Genomic DNA, 23,890 nt, shown 5'->3' with positions numbered 1-23,890 from the left:
TTCTCTGGGACTTCCATCCCAGCCCCTCCCCACCCTCAAAGGGAGGAATTTCTTACCAATATCCAACCTAAAATTTCCCCTCTTTCAGTTTGAAAGTGAAATATCTGACTGAGCTGCACATCAGTAGCTGAAATGTGCTCCTGTAGATTTGTGTTTCATAGGATCATTTAGGTTGGAAAAGACCCTGAAGATTATGGAGTGCAGCTGGTCTGGGGGGCAGGAAGGCCCAGATGGGTCAGAACATGCTGGGAATGTGGGTGAGGAGGAGCAGGGGGGCTGTTTAACACCCCTGAGGGTGTAGTTCTGTGTTTTTCCAGGCATTCCCAACCTGATCACAGCTGACATGATCAAAGAAGGAGCTGCAGTGATTGATGTGGGAATAACCAGAGTGCAGGATCCTGTCACTGCCAAGTCCAGGCTGGTTGGGGACGTGGATTTTGAAGGTATGGAAAGGCTCTGGGTGTGGATTCTGGAGCACTTGGGTGCTGTGAAGGGAGGAAAAGTCCTGGTTCATGTGTCTGGTTCATCCAATATTGTTCCATGTTATCCCAGGACATGCCATGGGAAAGCTGCAGAGGAGACTCACCCTGTTGGGTCACTTTGCCTCTATTCCAAAACTTCTTTTAAAATAAAGCCATGCAGAACTTACCTCCTGCCCTGTATTCCCTGGCCTTGATCCTCCCGGAGCTGCAGCCCCACAGGGGCTGTTGGGATGAGCCTGGGGAAAGACCTTGGAATTTCCTCCTGGAAGGAAAAGAGGGTGAATGTCCAGATTGATGAAGTACCAACATCAAGGCCACACCTAGTCTTGGATTTGACACTTCTGTGCTAGAAACCAGCTTTTAGACCTTACTTTAGATCCTTTAGTCCTTCCTTTGAGCTCTTCCCCAGCCTGGGCTTTGCAGTTGGGCTGGTTTAGAGCAGCAGGGATGGAGAGAGTGGGGCTGGATAATGGGGAAAAGGCCCCGTGGAGAAACTCCTGTTCCTAAATGATGATCCTGGAGGGATCTGGGGGCTTTTAGGCTGGGAATTGTTACTGCTGTTGGTTTTGCTGCTGAGCTGTGCCTTTCCTCCCCAGGGGTGAGGAAGAAGGCCAGTTACATCACCCCGGTGCCGGGGGGAGTGGGGCCCATGACCGTGGCCATGCTGATGAAAAACACCATCATTGCTGCCAAGAAGCTGCTGAAACCCAAAGAGTTGGAAGCACTGACTGCTTGACCATCCTTCTCCTTTGTAGCACTGAAAGCAACATTCCAAACTGACTCCCAAACAGGCCGATAGAAAATGCAATATTTTTTTATTTATTGTCTTGGAATGGGAAATTTCCCACTCGGAGGTCGCAGGTATTTATTGGAGCTGAAGCAGCTGCATCTGGTGGTACTGAGGTGTGTGAATCTTCATGCCTGTGCTCCTCCTGCTTGTAAAGCTGCTTTATGTGTGAGCCAGACCTGCTCCTGCAGGGATTTGGGATCCTGGGAATGCAGCTTTCCCGGGAGCTCGGTCAGCAGTCCCTTGGGATTTGCTCCATGGTACAAAGCCTTGATGGTTCTGTTCTCACAGATCTGGAGCGTGGCCTGGGCTGGTCTCCTGCTCAATGCTGGATGTTTAGTTCGAGCTCTTCTGTAGAAGAAGTTACTTGAAAAATTAAAAATAAAGCCATATTTGTGCTCTGGGGCTGGGCAGGGCCCTGGGCAGTGGCAGAGCTGTTGTAACATGTCCTAGTGTGCAGCTAAGCTGGGGTTTTTTGCTGTTTGGTTGGTGAATTTTTTTTAAAAAGCCTTTTTTTTCTAACCAAAGAACAGTGTGGGGAGGGTTTGGTGTCCACAGAGGGCACACAGGAGGTTCCCTGGGCTGTGTTATGAAGTGTGTAACTAGTGAGTAATGCAGGCTAACTAAATAAAGTGTGAGAAGACAAAAAAAATCCCTGTTTGTGCCCTGGAATTATTACTAGTCAACTATTTCACTTCTAGAAAAGCTGCACTAGTTGTTTTTAGGGCACTTGTGGGGTGAGCTATTCCCCCAGAGCAGAGGCAGGTCTGGCTTCCACCCAGAGCCTACCTGAGACACAACTGCTCCACCAGCACCAACTGGCCTTAAAAGCAAGCAAATCTCTTCCTTTCAAGCCTGATCAAAACCTGTTCAGCTCCCTGAGTCTTATTTCTCAGCTAAATCCACATCACAGCATGAAGGATGTTTTTAAGCTCTAATTATCCCGTGAACATCAACCTTACCTGAGGTGAAGCAGGGTGGAAAAACTTCCTTGCAGGATTATCCATGGGCAGTGAGGTGAATCTTGGACTCTTTCCTCTTCACATATTCCCTGGAGTGACTGGTCCCACCTTCCTGAGAGCAGGAATATTGTGGTGCCATCGACTGGACTTGATCTTGGAGGCTTTTCCAACCTTTGACGGGCTGGAGGTACCAGCGGAGCTGGTGCCAAACCCCCTCTCCTGGAGGGGGGAGCCCTGATAAAAACACGGGGGAAGGAAATCTGGGATTCAGGGGCTCTGCAGCAGAAACACACTAAGAGCTGAGACTCATTGAAACGAGGTTTATTGGGTTTTATCCAAGAAATACAAAATGTGACAGTGGTCCCAGGCTGGAGGCGGCGAATCTCGGACGCTCCGTTTGCTCATACAAAAAGTAGAAACCACGGTGCAAAATGGACAAATTGAGCCAAAAACAAGCTGGATTCTACAGTGGCCTCAGCTCTGCCCTGTGGAACAGCTACCAGAGTCCACAAAGCCTGTCCAGTGGTGGTGGAAATAGAGCTGATGGGCTGGATAAAGCGAATTAACCCGGTTGATTAAAATCATAAGCCTACGATGCTTCTACCACACAGGATTGGTACAAAACGCTACAAAATAGACACAGTGCCTTCGAGTTGAAATGGTTCTGACTGTTCATGAACACTGAAGTGGTGATAGGGTAACAATGTGTTATTTCTCTCACCCCCTCTCCCTGGGAAATGCACCTGAACCAGAAAAAAAATTGCTATAAATAGGAAATTGCCTTCAAGTCTCTGTTGGCTTTGACTATTTACAGGGATCTGTCCCACACAAAGGTTCAGACCAGTTGCAATATTTAACTGGTGGCCCAGAAACCCCAGTAGTGCTGGTGTAAATATCAGGCAGGGTGGTCCTGCTCCTGGGGAAGGGGTTTGGGGCTCTGGGAGGTTGGAAATAGAGAAAAAAAAATACAGAATTCGACTAGAGAAAAATGAGTAAAAGAAACAGATTTGAGGGTTGTTTCAGAGCAGTGTTTGGGCTTGGTCTGTGGAGGGAAAAAAATCCTTGAAAGCCTCAGCACTGCCCTGGTGCTGCTGGAAAAAAGGTGTGGGAGCTGGGCAGAGCCAAAGGGAGCTCGGAGCCTCCCTGGCTCCAAACCTTCTCCCTTCCCTTCCTCTCCCAGAGGATCCAGAGGTGGCTGTGGGTGAGAAGAGCCCGTTATGGAGCTGAAATGCTGATGGACACCCGGCAGGGAGGTGCTGGGTGTGAGCCTGGAGCACAGGGGGGATTGTCCTGGCTCTGCCCTCCCTGCTCCAGGTGCTTGTTCTCCCCTCCCTGTTCCAGCCACCGGCTGTTAAACCGCTGGGAATGACCAGGATGGAGGAGCTGAAGTGGGAGTGAAGCCCCTTGGACAGGGCTGGGCAGCAGAGAATCCTTGAATTCCTCCAGTGAGAGAATTCCTCCAGTGAGAGCACGGCTTGGGAATGTCTGTCTCGCTCCTGGCTTGGGACTGTCTCACTCCCACCCAGAGGAAGGGACGGGGCTGTTCCCGGGCCAGGGGTGGCCCTGGAGAGCCATGGTGAGGACATGGGGATGGGCCACCAAAGGGCTTCACTGCAGCCACTGTTCCCATTTCCCTGCAGAAACCATTCCCAATACCCTACAGAACCTATTCCTGATTCCTACAGAAACCATTCCTCTTTCCTACAGAAACTGTTCCCAGTTCCCTGCAGAAACCATTCCTGATTCCTACAAAAACCTTTCCTCTTTCCTACAGAAAGTGTTCCAAATTCCTTGCAGAACCCATTCCTGATTTCCCTGCAGAACCCATTCCTGTTTCCCTGTAGAACCTATTCCTGTTTCCCTCTAGAACCCATTCCTGTTTCCTACTGAACCCATTCCTGTTTCCCTGTAGAACCTATTCCTGTTTCCCTCTAGAACCCATTCCTGTTTCCCTGCAGAACCCATTCCTGTTTCCTGCAGAAACCATTCCCAATTTCCTGCAGAAACCAAGGCCCCATTCCCTGCCCTGCTCTTGCTCCACAGCCTGGTTGTTGTTGCCCTCAAGTGGCAACAACCTTCACCCCGAGCTGCTTCTCCTCCTTCCCTTCCCTCCCTGGAGCTCCAGGCTCCTCTCCATCCTGCTGTGCCTCCTCTTCCTCCTCCTCCTCAGCCCAATCCCAGCAGATCCAGGTCCCTCTGGACGCTCCCACCACACCTGGGATCCCATGGAAAGGACCAGCACCCTGCTGCCAACACACCCCCTTCCCAAAACAAGTCTCCCCAAGAGCCACGTTGCAATTCCAGGGATTTGGGAGCAGGGCCAAATCTCCCTCAGCCGCTCAACCCTCCTCCCTACCCCAAACCCCCCCCAAAAAGCGTCACCCCCCTTTTCCTCCAGCACATCAGCTGCTCCCACATCCCAACCCCCTCCAGCTGCTCCAGCCCCGCAGCAGCTCCGGGGCCAAAATCACCAATTCCACCTTTCCAGCCCCGTTTCCCAGCGGGAAGGGCGGGGACCCAACACCTCACGGCACTAAAAACCCCTGGAGCAAAAACCCCCGGGGCCTCCAGTCTCCCATAGAAAAATAAGCCCGATTTCCTTTATATATATATATATATGTGAATGTGCAGGTGTCTCTCTCTCTCTATAAACTGGGGGCTGGGGGGGCTATAACGTGGTCTCACTGCCCATGTCCCGCGGGGCCTTCTCCGTGTCCGTGTCCTCGTAATCCGACTCCATCTCGATCTTCACCTGGGGCACGGCACAGATCGGGCTCCGGGAGTAGTTAAAGGCAGGAGAGGACGGGCAGGAAATCTTCAGGTGGAGGGTAATACTGGGAATGAGGAGGAGAGACGGGAATCAGCAGCTGACTGTGGGATCCCCCACCCCAAAACCACCCCGAGACCCTCGGGAAACGCTCTGGGTGATGGGCAGGAAATCGTGAGGGGAAAGGGAATGTGAGGAGGAGAGAGCAGAGTCAACAGCCAAACCCATCAGAAGGTTGGATGTGTGGAGATTTTGGAGTCAAAGTATTGGATATGTGGAGATTTTGGAGCCAAAGTATTGGATACATGGAAATTTTGGAGTCAAAATGTTGGATGCGTGGAGATTTTGGAGTCAAAGTGTTGGATATGTGGAAATTTTGGAGTCAAAACATTGGATGCACAGAAATTCTGGAGTCAAAGTATTGGATGCATTGATGCTGTGGAGTCAAAATGTTGGATGGACAGAAATTTTGGAGTCAAAATGTTTGATGCATGGAGATTTTGGAGTCAAAGTATTGGATACATGGAGATTTTGGAGCCAAAGTATTGGATACATGGAGATTTTGGAGTCAAAGTATTGGATATGTGGAAATTTTGGAGTCAAAACATTGGATGCACAGAAATTCTGGAGTCAAAGTATTGGATGCACAGATATTTTGGAGTCAAAGTACTGGATGCATGGATGCTGTGGGGTCAAAATGTTGGATGAACAGGAATTTTGGAGTCAAAATGTTTGATGCACGGAAATTTTAAGAGTCAAAGTATTGGACCATGTGGAAATTTTGCAGTCAAAAGGTTGGTTTGGGGTCAAAATGTTGGATGCACAGATATTGCGGAGTCAAAATGTTGGATGCACGGAAATTTGGAGCCATAATATTGAAACTTTGGAGGCAAAATATTGGATATGCAGATATTTTAGAGTCAAAATGTTGGATTCACAGAAATTTTGGATTCAAAGTATTGAGTGCATGGAAATTTTGGAGTCAAATTATTGGATGTATGGATACTGTGTGTGAAATTATTGGATGCACGGAAATTTTGGAGAAAAAACAGTGGATTCACAGAAATTTTGGAGCCAAAATGTTGGATGCATGGAAATTTGGGAGGCAAAATCCATCCCAAAACCATCCTGAGACCCTCGGGAAAACACTCCACGTGCTGCCGCTGCCAGTAAATTAATTAAAACTGATATTTTGCCTTTTATCTGCAGAGAATAACCCCAAATTTCAGGATTTGGAGACACCCCTATCCTAAAAATCCCTGTGACTGTTGCTCAGCAGTGTTTTTATGGCTCCAAACCCTCTGGTGCAGCCCCTCTCCCAACAACCTGTTTGGCAACGAAACCACCCCAAATCCAGAGGGATGGTGTGGAAATAAAACTGGATGTTTGGGTGGTGCCAACTGGCTAGAGAAGGTGATACCCAGCCAGGAGCAGTGGTGGGTTATCCCAAAAATGTCCCCCCGGGGAGGGGGGAGAGGGTGGGGGACCCCTTTTGGGGCCGTTTACCTGCGATCCATGTCTGAACCATTCGGGGAGGAATCAGAACGCAAAGCTCCAGGTGGAGGCCCTCTTTCCTGGGGGGACATGGAGGTGAAACATTCCCCAGGTGAGGCAGAATCTCCCCCCCACCCCAAAAAAAAACAAACCAAAAACCCCCTCACCCCCCACTCCAACCTGTCACCAGGTCCTGCATCCTCCGGGCGGTGGGAGCGGGAGAAAAGCTCCTGGGAAATGCTGATTTTGGGGGGTGATTAGAGGAAGACAAGGCCCTGCCAGCCCTGCCAAGAGCCATGTGAGGGCCCAGTTAGTGAATTAGCCAGTCAAAACTTGCTGGAGTCGTGATGCAACCTGGAACAAACCCACCCAAAATTTATCCTGCGTGGTTTTGGTCGCTCCTGTTGGGAAGGTTGAGCCAAATCGAACAAATCTGGGGAATTCCAACACGAGCTCTGCACCCCCTGCTTGGGGGGCTGCAAACATTCCCAAATGTATATATATATATATATTTTTTAGAATCCCCACTGTGGGGGATGAAACCCAGGAGAGTCCTGGCTTTTGTTGAGGTTTAAGGAAATCTTGGTGGTCCCCTGGTCTCGGGGTCAGAGATGCTCTTGAAGATCCCACTCTCCCCTCCTTGATTTTAGCCCTGATCCTGGGGAGCAGGAGCAGGAGGGATCCAGGGTGCATCTTCCAGCAGGATTAGTGCCATGGGAAGCCGAGTGGGTGCCGTGGAGGGGGTTAGGAAGCAGCAGGGAAGGCGGGAGAGGCTCCTGAGCCCGTTACTTACGGCTGAGGCAATGGGGGCCCCCATTTCGGGGCTGCGCTGGGAGGGGCTCCATGGGGATCTTAATGAATGAGGGAGGTGGGAACTGGGGAAAAAATGGGGAAATTCGGTGAAAGAAGTGCTTGGGTGGGCTCTGAGACCACCTGGAGCACCCACAGGCACCCAAAACCTGGAGAGCTGGGTGCAGGAGGAAAAGGATTTGCCTTCATCATCCCAAATCCCCTGGCAGGGTCTGCAGCAGGAGGCTCTGCCCTGAGAAGGTGATGCCTTAAAATAAATATTATGTCCATTTCAGTGGAGCTTTTTAGCACTTTTGGAACAGAACTTTTATCAAAGCACCTTTTGTACGAGATTCCCGAAATGCTGTTTAATATTTCTTGTCAAGGATTCCAACAGGCAAAAGATTTTCAGTGAGGTAAAGAACATTTTTTTCCTGTAGAAAATGTTCTTAGAATAAGACATAACAGGCCCACTGCTCAATATAACCAGGTCCAAACTATTCAGAAGACCCAGAAGCCTTGAAACTGTTCCAAGAAGGACAAAAGATGATGATGATGAAGAGGAGGATGAGGAGGAAGGAGGGGTCTTTAGGACCTCTAACTCAAATTTGGGAGATGTGTCGAGGGTGGTACTGTGGGAGGGGCTGTTTTGGAAGTGGGTGTAACAGTATCAGGTTTGAATAATTAACTCGATTAATTAATTAGGCAACTAAATAAAAGCAAGAGGCTTTTGGACCTCTGCATGCTTTGGAAGAAATTAAATTCTTGTGCATCTGATGTCATCACAATAAAAGGAATTGCTGCTTCCTAAAGCTCACAAATTGTGTCTTGGGTTGTTTTTTTTTAAGAGCCAATTTTAGGGTGATGTGTTTGGCCTGGAATCCAGGCACAGAATCCAAACAATCCAACTGAGCTATCCCTGGTGCCAAGAGGCTGCTTTTAGTGTTGGATTGGGCTCAAACCAGCAAAACTTCGAACACACCTCCTGCTTTTTGGAGCAGGATTTGGCAGGTGAGCTGCTGACTGACCTGCAGTCAGTGATTTTATAACTCTAAAAGCCCAGTCCAACCTCCACAGGGCAGATTCTTCCACAGACATTCCTGGAGTGTGTGGAGCTTCTCCCATGACCTCTTCATGGTCACTCTCCAGGGGTTCCATGAGAGATCTGCCCATGATCCATGAGTTCCATCAACCTCTACTTTATGATTGTTTCTTTTTACCAGCTTTGATAAAATTGTTGGGATATAATTGCTTTATATTACACCCTACTAGTAGTTTTTAGCTTTCACACTGTATAGTAAATAATTCTGATTAAGGTCTTTCATCTGTTCATTTGTCATAATAAATAATTCATTTTATATAAATATGTCTGATTTGTCTTCACTAAAACCTGTGGGACAGAAGTGGTTCAATCACACTTCTATAATTCCTTAAATTTAAGCAGTTGACATAATCCAAGGCTAAGATTGGATCCAGCCACCCCCAGGCTCCTCTGGGAGAAGGATTTTGGAATGCAAGGGAGTCCTGGGAGGTTTGGGGGGTCTATGGGGGTGTTGGGGGTCCTTTCTGCACCTCAAGAGGCTTCTCTAATGAACTTTGTCTCAGCTTTCCACTCCCCCCTGACAGGGTTAACGATGCTTTGCCATCACACAATGGGTTCTGTACCCTCAGCTGTGGGATTTGAGCTCTTCTCTCTTTTTTTTGCCATAATTTTCCAGCTTTCAGGGCAGTCTGAGCATTCCCTGGAGCCTCCTGCCAGCCCCTAAATGTCACTGAAACCCCCCCAGTCAGCCTGTTGGATCTCTGCAGTGAAACACTTCCAGGAGTCACAGATCTTCATCCCAAACCCACCAACCTGGAAGTTTCAGTGGGACCTTCCCCTCCCACTGGTCTGGAATGTCCCCACTGTCCACAGGAGCCCCTCACCCACCTCCTCATCACTGCTGCTGTCTCCTTTATTGCCTTTTTTCTTCTTCTTCTTGTCGTCCTCTTTCTTCTTCTCCTTCTCTGGGATGATGTTGTCGATCCAGGCCAGGTCGTGTTGGGAGAAGACAAAATCCAGCAGCCTCCTGACCAGGATCAGGGCTAAAATCTATGAGGGCAGAGAAACGAGAGTGGAATCCCAGAATCGGAGTCAACCAGGTTGGAAAAGACCTCTGAGATCATCGAGTCCAACCTGTGACCCAACCCCACCTTGTCCCCCCCACCATGGCACTGATGCCACATCCAGGCTCTGCTTAAACACCTCCAGGGACGGGGACTCCACCCCCTCCCTGGGCAGCCCATTCCAAGGGCTGATCCCTCTCTCTGGGAAGAACTTCTTCCCCATGGCCAACCCAAACCTGCCCTGGGGCAGCTCAAGGCTGTGCCCTCTTGTCCTACTGCTGGTTCCTGGGAGCAGAGCCCGACCCCCCCCGGCTCCCCCCTCCTGTCAGGGAGTTGCAGAGAGTGAGAAGGTCTCCCCTGAGCCTCCTCCTCTCCAGGCTGAGCCCCCCCAGCTCCCTCAGCTGCTCCTCACAGCACTTGTGCTCCACACCCTTCCCCAGCCTCGTTGCCCTTCTCTGCCCCTGCTCCAGCCCCTCAACATCCTTCCCAACCTGAGGGCCCAGAGCTGGGCACAGCACTCGAGCTGTGGCCTCCCCAGTGCCCAGTGCAGGGGCACAATCCCTGCCCTGCTCCTGCTGCCACACTATTCCTGAGCCAGGCCAGGCTCCATTGGCCTCTTGCCCCCCTGGGCCCCCCTGGCTCATGTTCAGCTGCTGTCAGTCAGTCCCCCCAGGGCCCTTTCTGTCCCTCCACTCTGTCCCAGCCCGTGGGGCTGCCGGGGGTTGTTGTGGCCAAAGGGCAGGACCCGCCCTTGGCCTGGTTGAACCTCATCCCGTTGGAATCAGCCCATGGATCCAGCCTGTCCAGGTCCCTCTGCAGAGCCCTCCTGCCTTCTAGCAGATCCACACTCCCCTCTGTGAGATGTCCCCCCATGGGAGGGGTGGCCACGCTGGCCAGACCATACAGGGAATGCAGGGGCTCCATTTTGCCCTTCTCTCCTGGGACCTCCTGTCATCCTGTGACCTCTCAGTGGTGGCTGTACAATTTTCTCATTCTAACCTCTTTCTTTACTCCTTCCTTCTCTCAGTCTCTTCTCTTCCTTTCTTTCTTTACCCTTCCCTTAACCTCCTGTGGGTGACAAATCTGATGGGTTGTATTTTACTTCAGTTGTGGCTGTCACGTGCTGGGTGCTTTAGTGGGACCTTCTCCTTGATTGTTAACCCTATGAACCTTTTCCCAAAATGCCTCTTTCCTCCCTAAATTAAAAGAAGTCTCTTGGGAAATGCTCATAGCACGTTCTCTTTAGAGGACTTCAAGGTATAAAGAACCAAAGGCTCTCCAAGAGTTGGGTGGGAACTCTTGGAGGCTTAAATATAAGTAGAACTCCTGGGCAGCTCCTGGCTTGGACCCGGGGCTTTACCCCCCCAGCCTGGGATCATCTGCATGTTTGTGATGGAAGATCCACGGGAGCACCTCTCACCCCGAGCCCTGGGGGGTCACCAAAATCCCCTTAAATCCCAAAAATCCCAGTCTAAGCCGGGCTGGAGTTACCATGACGGGGAAGATGATGGCGGCCACGGTGGATTTGAGGATCCAGAGCACGGCCAGGCAGATGATCTGCACCAGGGTGAAGAGGTGGATGCGCCGCAGGGGGACGTGCCGCAGGAACACGTAGTCGGGCTGGTGCTTGGCCGGCATGAGGAAGAGCTTGCATCGATCCCAAAACTGCCAGGGGAGGGAGATCCCAGTTAATCCTCACCCCCATCCCAGGAAAACCCTCTTGGAGTCCCCAGAATGGGGGATTTTTTTTTTTGTGTGTGTTTCTCAGAGGGTTTCGCTGTTGCAAAGTATTGGGTGCATGGAAATTTCGGGGTCAAAATGTTGGAGGTACAGAAATTTTGGAGTCAAAATACTGGATGCAAGGAAATTTTGGAGGTAAAATATTGGAGACGTGGATATTGTAGAGTCAAAAATTTGGACGCGCAGAAGTTTTGGAAGCAAAATTTTGGATGCACAAAAATTTTGGTGTAAAAATATCGGATGCAAAGAAATTTTGGAGGCAAAATATTGGACGTAAGGAAATTTTGGAGTCAGAATGTTGGATGCACGGAAATTTTGGAATCAAAATATTGGACGCGCAGAAAGTTTGGAGTCAAATATTGGATGTATGGATATTGTGGAGCCAAAATGTTGGATGCCCAGAAATTTTGGAGTCAAAATTCTGGATGCATGGAAATTTTGGAGGCAAAATGTTGGATGCATGGAAATTTTGGAGGCGAAATATTGGATACAGGGATATTGTGGAGGCAAAATGTTGGATGTATGGAAATGTCAGAGGCAGATTTCTGAAGCACAGAAATTTTGGTGTAAAAATATCGGATGCAAGGAAATTTTGGACTCAAAATTTTGGATGCATGGAAATTTTGGAGTCGGAATGTCGAATGTACAGAAATTTTGGAATGAAAATATTGGATGCACAGAAATTTTGGTGTAAAAATACTGGATGCAAAGAAATTTTGGAGGCAAATTTTGGATGCACAGGATTTTGGAATCAAAATATTGGACACACAGAAAGTTTGGAGTCAAATATTGGATGTACGGATATTGTGGAGCCAAAATATTGGATGCATGGAAATTCTGGAATGAAAATGTTGGATGCACAGGAATTTGGGGTCAAAATATTGAATGCAAAGAAATTTTGGAGGCAAAACATTGGACGCAAGGAAATTTTGGAGGCAAATTTTGGATGCGCAGAAATTTTGGAGTCAAAAATCTGTATGCATGGAAATTTTGGAGGCAAAATATTGGATACATGGATATTGTGAAGTCAAAATGCTGGAAACATGAAAATTTTGGAATCAAAATGTTGGATGCACAGAAATTTTGGAGTCAAAATCCTCCTTTTCCACCCAGTTCATGGTCATTGAGGAGGAAGAGAAGGAGGAGGAAGAGGAAGAGGAGGAGGAGGAGGAAGAGGAGGAGGAGAAGGAGGAGGAGGAGGAGGAGGAGGAGGAGAACTCACCTGGATGCCGTTCAGTGATGCCACCCCCATGTACAGGAAGACACCGTAGAGCACTGGCATGGGAATGTACTGGGAACATGGAAAAAACATGGAATTCAGCCCAGGGAAGGCAGCAGCTCATTCCTAGGGACAAGGACCAACTCAGGGAGCCATGAGGAGGGGGGAAAAACCCAGCTTTTCTTTGGATATCTAAAGGGAGGGAGCTGGGATGTGGCAATGGGAATGTTCTACCTTTGGGCAAAATCCACCTTTTTGCAGGGAGGGAACTGGGATGTGGGAATGGGAATGTTTTGACTCCAGGACTGGGGCCATGGGGAGGGAGAAAAATCCAGCTTTTTCTGGACATTTGCAGGGATGTGGGAATGGGAATGTTCTACCTCCGCGATGGGGGTGACAGGGAGGGGGCAGAATCCAGCTTTTCCTGGACTTCTGTAGGGAGGGAGCTGGGATGTGGGAATGGGAATGTTCTACCTTCGGGATGGGGGCCATGGGAAGGGAGAAAAATCCAGCTTTTTCTGGACATTTGCAGGGATGTGGGAATGGGAATGTTTTATCTCCAGGGTGGGGCCATGGTAGGGGGCAGAATTCAGCTTTTCCTGGACATTTGCAGGGATGTGGGAATGGGAGTGTTCTACCTCCAGGATGGGGTCCGTGGGGAGGGGGAAGAATCCAGTTTTTTCTTTGGGGAGGGAGATGGAAACAGGAATGTTTTACCTTCCGGATGGGGGCCATGGGGAGGGAGCTGGGATGTGGGAACAGGAATGTTTTACCTCCAGGATGGGGGCCGTGGGAGGGGGCAGAGTCCCTTTTTTCTTGCAGGGAGGGAACAGAGACGTGGGAACAGGAATGTTTTACCTTCAGGATGGGGGCCAGGAAGACCGAAATCCCCGTGAGCACGAAGACGATGATCCCGGTCACCCTCTGCTCCCTGGAAGGGTGGGAGGAGCGGGATGAGCCGGCTGTGGTTGGGTTCCCCCCCCATTCCCGGCCCGAGGAAGGGGAGGGCCGAGCCTTCCTCACCTGACCCCCAGGAACTGCGGCTGCTCCCCGGGCGCGCTGGTCTCCGTCTCCATCTTCAGGCTGTCGATGTGGGCGATGGAGATCACGGTGGCGGCCACGTACCAGGGCAGCCCCATGAAGGAGCACACGGCCATCAGGATGCCCACCCAGAACAGGTCCAGGTGGTAACCCGCTGCTTTCTGCAACACAGCACACACAGGGGGTCGGGGAGGGGGGAGTGTGGGGTCGAGGGATATCCCTGTGGTTGCCCCAGAGCCCGCCAAGGTGGGGTGTCCCCCCATGTGCACTCCCCCTAAAGGGTCGTGCAGTGCCACGGGGCACCCTGAGTGGCCTTGAGGCACCTACAGCACCCTCATGCTGCTGGGGGCACCTGGCATCACCCCACATCACCCCACATCACCCTGGGGTACCCCACACTGCCAGGGGGCACCTGGCATCACCCCACATCACCCCGGAGCACCCCACATTGACATGGTGCATCCTGCATCACTCCACATCACCCCACATCACCCTGGGGTACCCCACATTGACATGGTGCATCCTGCATCACCCCACATCACCCCATATCACCCTGAGGCACCCCACACTGCCAGGAGGCACCTGGCATCACCCCACATCACCCTGGAGCACTCCACATCGACGTGAGGCACCTGGCATCACCCCACATCACCCTGGGGCACCCCACATTGTTGTGGTGCACCCAGCCTTGCCATGGTGAACCCCACATCGCCCTGGAGCACCCCACATCGACCTGGTACATCCTGCATCACCCTGCATCACCTCACATCACTCTGGTGCACCCCACGTTGCTCTGCATCACCCTGGCACACCCACCACTGTTGTGGTGCACCCTAAATTACCCTCATGCACCACACACTGCCATGGGGCACCTGATGTCACCCTGCAGCACCCTGAAGCCCCCTGAGACAGTTGCAGAACACCCTGCGGCATCTTCCTGCACCCCACATCACCCTGATGCACCCACATTGCCATGGACATCCTGCATCCCCCTGAAGCCCCTGCATTGCTCTCATACACCCCATATCACCCTCATGCACCCCGCAGTGCCATGGTGCACCCTGCACCACCCCACATCATCCTGAAGCACCCCACACACCCCTGAAGCACCCTGCATCTCCCTGCACCACCCATCATTGCTGTGGTGCACCCCACATCCCACTGATGCACCCAGCACCACCCTACATCCCCCTAAAGCACCCTGGTACTGCTGCAGAGCACCCCGATGCCCACCACATTGCCACAGTGCACCCCCTGGCACACCCCACATCACACTGGTGCACCCCATGTCGTCAAAGGACACCCAGCACTGCCATGGGGCACCCCACATCACCCTCGTGCATCCTGAGACAGCTGCAGAGCACCTTGCAGCACCCTCATGCACCCCACAGTGCCCTGGTGCACCCAGCACCACTATGGCACACCCCAAACTGCCACAGTGCCCCTTGTGTCACCCCACATCATCCCAAAGCACCCCACATCACCTTGCAGGACCCCCACACTGCCTGGGGCACCCTGCATCCCCCACAGGGCACCCTGGTGCACCCATCACTGCTGCACCCCACATGGCCACAGTGCACCCAGCATTGCCATGGGGCACCCTGCATCCCACTGAAGCACCCCACACCTCTCTGTAGCCCCTGTGATGCTCTCATGCACCCTGCATGACCCTCCTGCACCCCATATCACCCCACATCACCCTGTATCACCCCTCATCACCACGGTACATCCCACATTACCCCACATCACCACTCTGCACCCCTCCGTATCCCTCTGCCCTGCTGCACCCCATTACCTACAGCATAACATGCCTCTAGCCCCCCAGAGGGTTTGTCACCCCAAAATTGCAGCTTGCCAAGGAAAGGGGGATCCCCTGCCCTGCAGGACGTGCTGAGCCAGGGCAAACCCCACAGAATCCCAGAATATCCTGAGCTGGGAGAGACCCACAAGGACCATCAGTCCAACCCTCAGCCCTGCACAGGCCCATCCCCACCCTCTGTGTCCCAGAGGATCATCCAAACCCTCCTGGAGCTCTGGCAGCCTTGGGGCTGTGCCCACTGCCCTGAGGAGCCTGGGCAGTGCCCAACCACCCTCTGGGGGAAGAACCTTGTCCTGGGATCCAACCTGACCCTGCCCTGACACAGCTCCAGCCATTCCCTGGGTGCTGTCCCTGGTCCCCCCAGAGCAGAGCTCAGTCCCTGCCCCTCCTCTGCCCCTGCCCAGGGAGCTGGAACTGCAGTGAGGTCTCCCCTCAGTCTCCTCCAGCTGAACACACCAAGTGCCCTCAGTGTCCTCACATGGCTTCAAATCAAGGCCCTTCCCCATCTTCACTCCCCTGACCTGCAGCAGCCCCCCCAAACTGCCCCAAAATCGGGTGCTCAGGGGGTGCCAAGGCCCAGTCCCGGCTCACCCGCAGCTTGTGCTCCTTCCTGTTGACGATGACGGCCGTGATCTGCTGGTCCATGAAGATGAGGATGGTGACCAGGAGGGCAGGGAGGGCACTGGCCAGGTAAACCCACCAGGGGTTCTTCCCAAAGGGGAACACAAACCACCCTCGGTCCAAACGGGTGGGCTGGGAGAGAACAGAGGGGGGTTGGACCAGACGGGGACAAACCAGAGGGGGACAAACCACTGACATTTTGGGAAGCCCCAGATCACCCCACCTCCCATCCCAGATCCACCCCTGAATCCACCTTTGCACCCAAACCACCCCCAGCATCCACATCAACACCAAATTCTGCCCTTGGGACTCCCCACATCACCCACAGCAAAACCCTGGATGGGGGAAGAGAAACTGGGGAAGAGAAATTCTTCTGGAATGGGGTTTTCTTGCTTTTTTTTTTTACCTTAAAATCAGTAGGCACTTGGAGCTTTGGGGTGTTGAGTCCAAAAAGCACATCCAGCCCCACAAACATTAGTATGGACATAAAGATAGAGAAATCACTAATGAGTTTACGGAGCTGCCGGGAGGGAGAGAGAGAGAAAAGGGAGGAAAAACAACAAGAAAGGGGAGGAAAGAAAGTCACAGAATTAGAATATTCCTTAGAAAAGACAAAGTAGCTTTTAAGAAGATGCCAGGACGCTGCAGGAGATGTGTTTTTCCCCCAAAATTAGTGAGGAGCTGGAAAGAGAGTGTGGGAGAGGTGAGGGGTCTCCCCCTTTTGGCCAAACCTTGATGATATTGGGAATGTGGAGTTTGGGGGTGTCCAGTCCAAAACAGGCATCCACTCCACAGAAAATCAGGATGGAGAAGACATTGGAAAAATCAGCAATGAAAGCCCTGACCTGGAGGCAAGACAGGGAAATGGGGGTGGAAAGGGTAATTAGTGGGATGGAGAGGAAAATGAATGGGATGGAGGAGTTTGCTCCTGCTTCGGTGTCTTTCCCTGGGGGTTTCCAACTCCACTCATGCAGGGATAACCCACAAAACTCCAGGTTTTTCTCCCCTTTTGTCACAAGGTTATGGGTTATTCAGCATGTGAGAGCCAAGATATAGAATCATGGAATCATGGAATGGTTTAGATTGGATGGGATATTAAAAATCATCCAGTCCCACCCCCTGCCATGGGCACGGACACCTTCCATAGCCCAGGCTGCTCCAACCTGGCCTTGGACACTTCCAGGGATGGGGCAGCCACAGCTTCTCCGGGAATTCCATCCCAGTCCCTCATCACTCTCACAGGGGGAATTCCTTCCCAATATCCCATCCTTTGGGAGTGCACCTGCACCCTCAGCTTGGTGTCAACCCCTTCATTTACGTCACTAATGAAGTTATGAAATCACACCGGTCCCACACGGACACCACTGCTCACTGGTATCCATGGGGACTCTGAGCTGTTGGGACCACTTCCCTCTGGATGTGACCATCCAACCCATTCCTTATCCTTATCCATCTAAAACACCATTAAAATCTGCCTCCAACGTGGAGCGAAGGATATTCTGGGGCACTGTTTTGAAGGCTTTACAGAAGTCCATAAGACACTGGCTAAAAGCTCGAGGAGATTCCAATTCCTTCCAACGCCTCCTAAAAATATGGATTTATTTTCCTAGAGTTCCTCACATCCAACAAAAGGGCCGACAGCTTCCATTTTATCTCTTTTTTGGAGAAATGGATAAAAAAACCCGGTGCTTTCCTTACCTTGGTGGGGAAATAACGGCTGAACTTGAACTTCTTCAGGGTCAAGGTCATGGAGTAGGTCCCGAAGAAGAGGATGAAGGACATGAGGGCCAAGTCGGGCACAAATTTGCAGGATTTTCCCACTAAGCTGCCGCCGTATTTGAGACATTCCTTCTTGCTGAGCTGAGTCCAGTCCAGAGCTGTGAGGTTAATAGCATTGGACTGGGGAGAAAGCCCAAAAAGGCAAAATTAACATCTGATGGAACTGCAGCGTGTGGAGAAAGGGGGAATTCCCGACCAAATGGAGCAAAATTAGCGCTTTTAGCAACTTCAGCTTGCAAGGAAAGGGGTATTTCTTGGCCAAACACCTAAAATTATTATTTTAAGGAATCCCAGTGTGCAAGGAAAGGGGCATTTCATTGTAAAAAAGGCAAAATTAGCATTTTTAGCAGTTGAAGAATGGAAGGAAAAGGGTAATTTTTGGCCAAACCCCCAAAATTAGTCCTTTAAGTGATTGAAGTGTGCAAGGAAAGGGGGATTTCCTGATCAAACCCCCAAAATTAGGAATTTAGGTAATCCCAGCATGCAAGGAAAGGGGCATTTCCCAGGGCTGCTGCCACTGGGAGCCCCAAAACTACCGGAAAACCCCAGAGCTGATATGAATTTGGGCAAAAAAAGCGAGGATTTGGTGCCGCTGAACCCAAATCAACAGAAATCTGAGTTTCCCTCACTCCAAGCTGGCACAACTCACTCCCTGCACGCCAGAGTGCCTCAGATCCGCCCTCCCTCGTCCCAAAATTCCCGGTGGGATGAGCAAACCCGCTTACCAGAGAAACGTTAGTGGTGTTCGGTGCCACTGGAGCTGAAGCATCGAACAAGGTCGCGTTGGCTGCGGGAAAGGAGTTTGTTATTGAGGTTTTTGGCTAAAATCGAGCTTTTTTTGGCATTCAAACCAGCCGGGATCCGGCACGGGAAGCAAAGTGGGGTGGAGGACATCCTCGCAGGGATCGGCATCCCGAGGGCGGAGCGCGATTTGGGGAGAACCCCCCCCATTTCTAACCCCGCAGCGACTTCTCCCTGATTAATCCCACGCGGCGCTGGAGGACGCGGCTTCTCCCGCGGCGGCTTCTCCCTCCAGGGCTGGCGAGGGCCGGGGTATTTTTAGGAGCTTCCCAGCTCCTAAAATTTTTAGGAGCCTCCCAGGGAAGCCGCCGGCAGGGGGGTGTGGAGCATCCCGACACCCGCGGCTTAAAACTGCGGGGGTAAAGACTGAAAAAGCAGCCTGTTATTTTTGGGGAGGCGGCACCCAATCGTTCCCAATTGGCCTTTTTAAATTTGTTTTAGTAGTTTTAAAAAAATATTTTAGGGGTGTTTTTTGATGTCTCTCACTGCAAAAATCCATCTTTTCCAGCCCCCGGCGCCTTCTCTTCCAGGACTAAAAGCGGCTCCGGGATCTTCGGGGTCGCAGCTCCGCGGCTTCAGGAGCGCCCACGTTGTTTCTGGGTGCCCCAAAGAGGGGTCCGGGGCTGCTCTGCCCTCCCCTCTTCCCTCCGGTCCATCCTCTTCCTGTGCCAAGCGGGAATTTCGGCTGCCCCGGACCTGCCGCTCCATCCCCGGCGCCGAGGATTAATGAAGGAGAAGCGATTGCTGGGTTAGAAGCAGAGACCCGGGGGCTGCCAAAACCAGGCTCTGGCAAACCCAGCACTAAAAACATCATTATTATTAATATGATTCTTCCCTCCACATCCTTTTATTTTTCCAGAAACCGGCCTTATTTGTGCTTTTTACAACTTAAAGGGCAGCACAGCGCTGGGGGTATTTAAGAGAGGACCCCTAAGGGCTCTACGCAAACCCTTTTAGCAGAGAGAGAAAAGTAAAATACATGGAAAAAAAATAACAACAAAACCCTCACGGGGGAAGAGTATCAAATATTAAAATAGTTTTAATATTTAGAAGGTGATACTCACTTGAGATTGAAATCAGCCCAAATTGATGTGTGCAGCAGAGACAAATATGGGACAAATCAGTTATAATGATCAAAAATCAGAGCTAATTAAAAAAAAAAGGATGATTAAAAAAAAAAAGGATGGAAGGGGAAATAATAAACAGAATTTCTCATTATCTAGAGGAGTGGAAAATCCAATGTGGAAAATCACTGCCTTGGGCAGCGAGGGCGAGGAACGGGTTGCAAAGAGGTTGGAGGTTTTTGGGGTGCAAAATGCCTCTCGGTTGCTCGGGATTTTGTCGGGATGAGGGCTTGGAAAAGGGGGAAACCTCCCTGGAGGCTGAAGGCTTCGCCTTCCTCCTGCCTCAGGCCAAGGCAGCGGGTGCTGCCGGGCAGATTCCGGCACACACGGGTGGGTGGTCACGGTTCCCATCGGGGTATTTCAGCTCCCGGGAATTACGTTGAGCCTTTGCCCTCCCACAGGTCAGATTTGGGGGGTTCATTTGGAAGGAACTGTGTTGGTTCTGGGTGCTCCTCCAGGCTTTCAAATCCCAAGGGATGGCGTCACTCGGCAGGTGGCGGACGAGAAGAATTGAGCAAAAATACCAAATTAAACCAAAGACGTGTTATTCCCATCACGGAGGTCAAATGTCTCCTTGGAATGGTGTTGGGAGCATGTTGGCTGGAAAGTCTTGGATGCTTTAATTTCTGGGAAGAGCTTCACCATCACCTTCATTCCCCACCAGCCTTCTCCGTCTGCAGCTGACGCTCCCCCAAACTGTTATTATTTAGACTTTTTAAATCAATTCAGCTCTTCTGAGAGCAGGTGGTCACTGCCCAAAATCTCCACTCCCTTCCAGGTGCTTCCTTCAGGAGCATCTGAGCCGCACAATTCGGATTATGGATCATCCAGGATGTCTATCCAAGAGCAAAACGAGGGCAGCCATTGAAAGACCAGCTGCTCAGAGCCCAATGGCCTCTCCTTTTTGAAAAGGAGCAAAAAACAGGAGAAAAATCAGTCCATGGGGGTTTCCACACCCAACTGGGACATCCTGGGGTGTCCCAGACACCGGGGAGGACAAAACTACTCCAGGTGTTTTCTGGAGAGTAAGTTCCCATCAGCAGCAGGTTGGAGTGAATGATCTAAAATGTCTTTTTGTTTCCCTATTTCCTTCTTATCCATCCGGGTCTGGCTGCTCCAGGCTGAGATCCTGACTCTCCAGCACCATTCACTGTGTCCCAGAAAGCACCAAGATGTCCATCCATGGGGGACAAGGCTCTTCTTCCATCTTCAAAATCACCCTCAGAGGAGGATGAGGACGAGGTGTCTCCACTCAGCACCATTCACTGTGTCCCAGAAAGCACCAACGTGTTGATCCCTGGGGGACAAGACGCGTCTTCCACCTTCAGAATCCCCCTCAGAGGAGGAGGACGATGAGTCTCTCCACTTGGCACCGTTTGCTGTGTCCCAGAAGGCACCGACGTTCATCCATTAGGGATAAGGCTCTTCTTCCACCTTCAGGATCCCCCTCAGAGGAGGAGGGTGAGGATGATGTCTCTCCACCACACGCTGACGAGGTTGCTGCCTCTTCCCACGTCCTTGGCCAACGATCCGGTGGGATTTTATCCACGACAGGACCCTCCCACCCCGTTCCTGTTCCCGGCCAGCCCCGAGGAGGAGGTGTACTCACCTGGGTCGGGAGCAATGCACTCGCACTTGTACATGGTCACGTAGTCGGGCTTGAAGTCGGAGTTGATGGGGTAGTACTTGAAGGCCCCGATCATCTTCTTGATGGCATCGTAGATGAAGATGAAGCTGATGAGGGTGGAGAAGCCTTCCTCTGTGAAGCGTGTGATGTACTTTATAATGAAGCTGGCATCGGTGGCCACCAGGATAAGGCACTGTAGGGCCGAGTGCAGCCCAATCCAGAGGCGGAATTCCATGTAGTCGATGCCGTTGCCTCTGAAAATCGGGATAAGGAAAGAGCAACACCATGAGACCACGCTGTGGGCTGGAGGACATCTCCCACCCTGGCATGGATGGTGTGAGAGACTGAAATGTTGTTTAATGCCTTAAACATTGTCAAAATCATGGAAAGACTTTTTGCCAAACTGCAAGGAAGCAACTGTCCATCTGGGACCACCAAAGCAAACCCCCCTCCCAAACGTGCCTCCTGACTGGAATTTGGACTGTGAGACTTGAGATAAGACTGTTCTCCAATTATCTCAGGTCTAAGGAGAGGTAAACAGGGCTCAGGGAAGAAGAATGTGTCCACAAAGAAAGCCAAACTCAGCGTAAGGATCAGCCCTGGCTGGGCTCAGCGGGTGGAGGAGAAGGGTTTTGGGTGTGTGATGGTGAAATCTCCACACAAAACAGCACCACTGAGGAGTAACCCCCTCTCCTGCTCCAGGAAGACCAGGCACACATGGGACATTCATGTGAAAGGCAGCTGAGAAGGGTCGTAAACCATAAAAGACCCCCAGACTCATTCCTGAGGCCTCCCACCACCAGGGGACTGTGGGAGATCCAAGTGAGGCAACAAATCCAGAGCCTGTTGCAAGAGTCTGTAAAGCTTCCCCCCTCCAGGAGAGGTGCCTGGCATCTCCTGAACATAAATTAATCCACTGGGCTCTGTGTCTTGTGGGACCTTCGCCATTGAGAACACCAGAAGAAGAGAGAGGACCATGGGACACCATCAAGTACAACAGAGCGGTGACACGTTTTCTGTTTGTCACAGGTTTGAAAAGAGATGTTGGAATTTCTTCCCTGGTGTCCCGTTCCTCCCCCTCCTCCAACTGTTTCCTCCAGGATGGGGGAGTCAGGGATGGGTGGGGGATGAGCAGAGCGGGGACAGGGGGGATCTTCTGCAAGTGTGGCTGGAGGGACACGGCCTGGGGGGATTTTTGGTTCGCAGGTTTTTGGGTTTTGTCGGCCAGCCAGATAGAGCTGGGGGCAGGGGACCCAGTTTCAGTGGCCTCCTTTTCTTTTCCTGAGAGGAAGTCTTTTTTCCCCACAGGACACCTCGTGGAGAATCATAGAATCATAGAATCAGCTGGGTTGGAAGGGACCTCCGAGATCATCAAGTCCAACCCTTGATCCAACCCCACTGCGGTTCCCAGCCCATGGCACTGATGCCACATCCAGTCTCTGCTTAAAAACCTCCAGGGACAGAGAATCCACCACTGCCCTGGGCAGCCCATTCCAATGGCTGATCACCCTCTCTGCAAAGAAATTCTTTCTAATATCCAACCTAAACCTCCTCTGGCACAGCTGAAGACCCTGAGCCCTCTTGTCTTGCTGATGGTTGCCTGGGAAAAGAGACCAACCCCCACCTGGCTACAACCTCCTATCAGGGGGTTGCAGAGAGTGAGGAGGTCTCCCCTGAGCCTCCTCTTCTCCAGGCTGAGCCCCCTCAGCTCCCTCAGCCTCTCCTCATAGGACTCCAGTCCCTTCACCAGCCTTGTTGCCCTTCTTTGGACCTGCTCCAGGACCTCAATGTCCTTCCTGAGCTGAGGGCCCAGAGCTGGACACAGCACTCGAGGTGAGAACGACTGAGAGAGGAGACCGACCGATCTCAGAGTGAGGGATTCCGTGTTGCTGGCTGAGGGCACAGGGGGCTGTGAGCAGCTGCTGAACTGCCAGGAGAGTTTCCCCTCCTTCCCCCCAGCCCCGGGTTGCCGTGGGTTTCTCCCCCCCCGAGGGAATTGGGACTTTGTTTTTTTCTTCTGAAAGTTTTTGATTGCACCATTTGTTGTTCATTCAGATTTTTGTCAATAAAAGGCTGTTCTTTTTCCTTTTCCACACTTCCACCTGAAGTTTCTTAATTTCTAAGTTGCAATCTTGTTAAACTAAGACACATTTAATCTCTCTCTGTCCCTCTCCTCCTTCCCCTCCTTTTCCCTATCTCATTGTATCCGTCTCACTCTGCCTCACTTTTTACTGTTCAGTAAAATCTGTCCTATTGACTTGGGCACATGGTCTCATTTGCACCTTAATTTGAGCAGAGGCCTCTCTCCAATAATTTTAATAACTGGATCAATAACACCCAGTTGCCCCTGGGATCACCCAGCACCTACTTGCTGAAGTCGAAGAGCAGCTTCTCGAAGATGAGGATGGGGCCAGTGCTGCTGAGGATGATGAGGGGCTGCCCAGCGAAGAGGCAGAACATGGAACCTGCCATGGCTGTGCCCAGGAAGCTCTCCATGACACCCTGGGGGTGGAGAAGACCTGGGGTTATGGTGGTGCTGCACCAGTTCCATCCCCACGGACACTCCACATGGAGACGGGAACGAAGGACCTTGGCTTGGACCCGTATGGGATGGTTGGGACCTTTGTCCCATTGGTTGTTCCATTGAGGTGAATTTTCCCATCTTGAAAGTATTTCAGGACTGCCAGTCCCACCTGGGGATGAATTTCCAGCCCTGGCATTTGTGCCCTTGG

General features: G+C 51.5%; 2 protein-coding genes across 2 annotated transcripts in view; one reads left to right on the top strand and one right to left on the bottom strand.

The window, feature by feature from the left end:
* Positions 1–252: 252 nt before the first annotated feature.
* LOC113977055 (bifunctional methylenetetrahydrofolate dehydrogenase/cyclohydrolase, mitochondrial-like) lies at positions 253–1,921 on the top strand. The gene is made up of 2 exons (XM_027702840.1): positions 253–443; positions 1,079–1,921. Exons 1-2 carry the CDS (start codon positions 344–346, stop codon positions 1,216–1,218), a joined length of 240 nt encoding a protein of 79 aa, XP_027558641.1. The 5' UTR covers positions 253–343; the 3' UTR covers positions 1,219–1,921.
* Positions 1,922–2,763: 842 nt separating this feature from the next.
* SLC4A5 (solute carrier family 4 member 5) overlaps positions 2,764–23,890 on the bottom strand; it is a 38,192-nt gene continuing 17,065 nt past the window's right edge. The window contains exons 6-18 of the mRNA XM_027702839.1: positions 23,527–23,677; positions 21,141–21,412; positions 18,332–18,393; positions 17,526–17,726; positions 16,559–16,672; positions 15,798–15,959; positions 13,370–13,548; positions 13,205–13,277; positions 12,350–12,418; positions 10,879–11,052; positions 9,212–9,373; positions 6,505–6,572; positions 2,764–5,065 (exon numbers count right to left, since the gene is read on the bottom strand). Of these exons, the coding sequence (XP_027558640.1) occupies positions 4,900–5,065; positions 6,505–6,572; positions 9,212–9,373; positions 10,879–11,052; positions 12,350–12,418; positions 13,205–13,277; positions 13,370–13,548; positions 15,798–15,959; positions 16,559–16,672; positions 17,526–17,726; positions 18,332–18,393; positions 21,141–21,412; positions 23,527–23,677 (1,853 nt within the window). The 3' untranslated portion in view covers positions 2,764–4,899. The remainder of the gene's footprint in view (positions 5,066–6,504; positions 6,573–9,211; positions 9,374–10,878; positions 11,053–12,349; positions 12,419–13,204; positions 13,278–13,369; positions 13,549–15,797; positions 15,960–16,558; positions 16,673–17,525; positions 17,727–18,331; positions 18,394–21,140; positions 21,413–23,526; positions 23,678–23,890) is intronic.

Source organism: Neopelma chrysocephalum, unplaced genomic scaffold (genome assembly GCF_003984885.1).
Source record: "Neopelma chrysocephalum unplaced genomic scaffold, ASM398488v2 Primary Assembly neopelma1_198, whole genome shotgun sequence".
Classification (NCBI taxonomy): domain Eukaryota; kingdom Metazoa; phylum Chordata; class Aves; order Passeriformes; family Pipridae; genus Neopelma; species Neopelma chrysocephalum.
The sequence above is the reverse complement of the archived record's forward strand: the minus strand, read 5'-3'. Positions and strand labels throughout refer to the sequence as shown.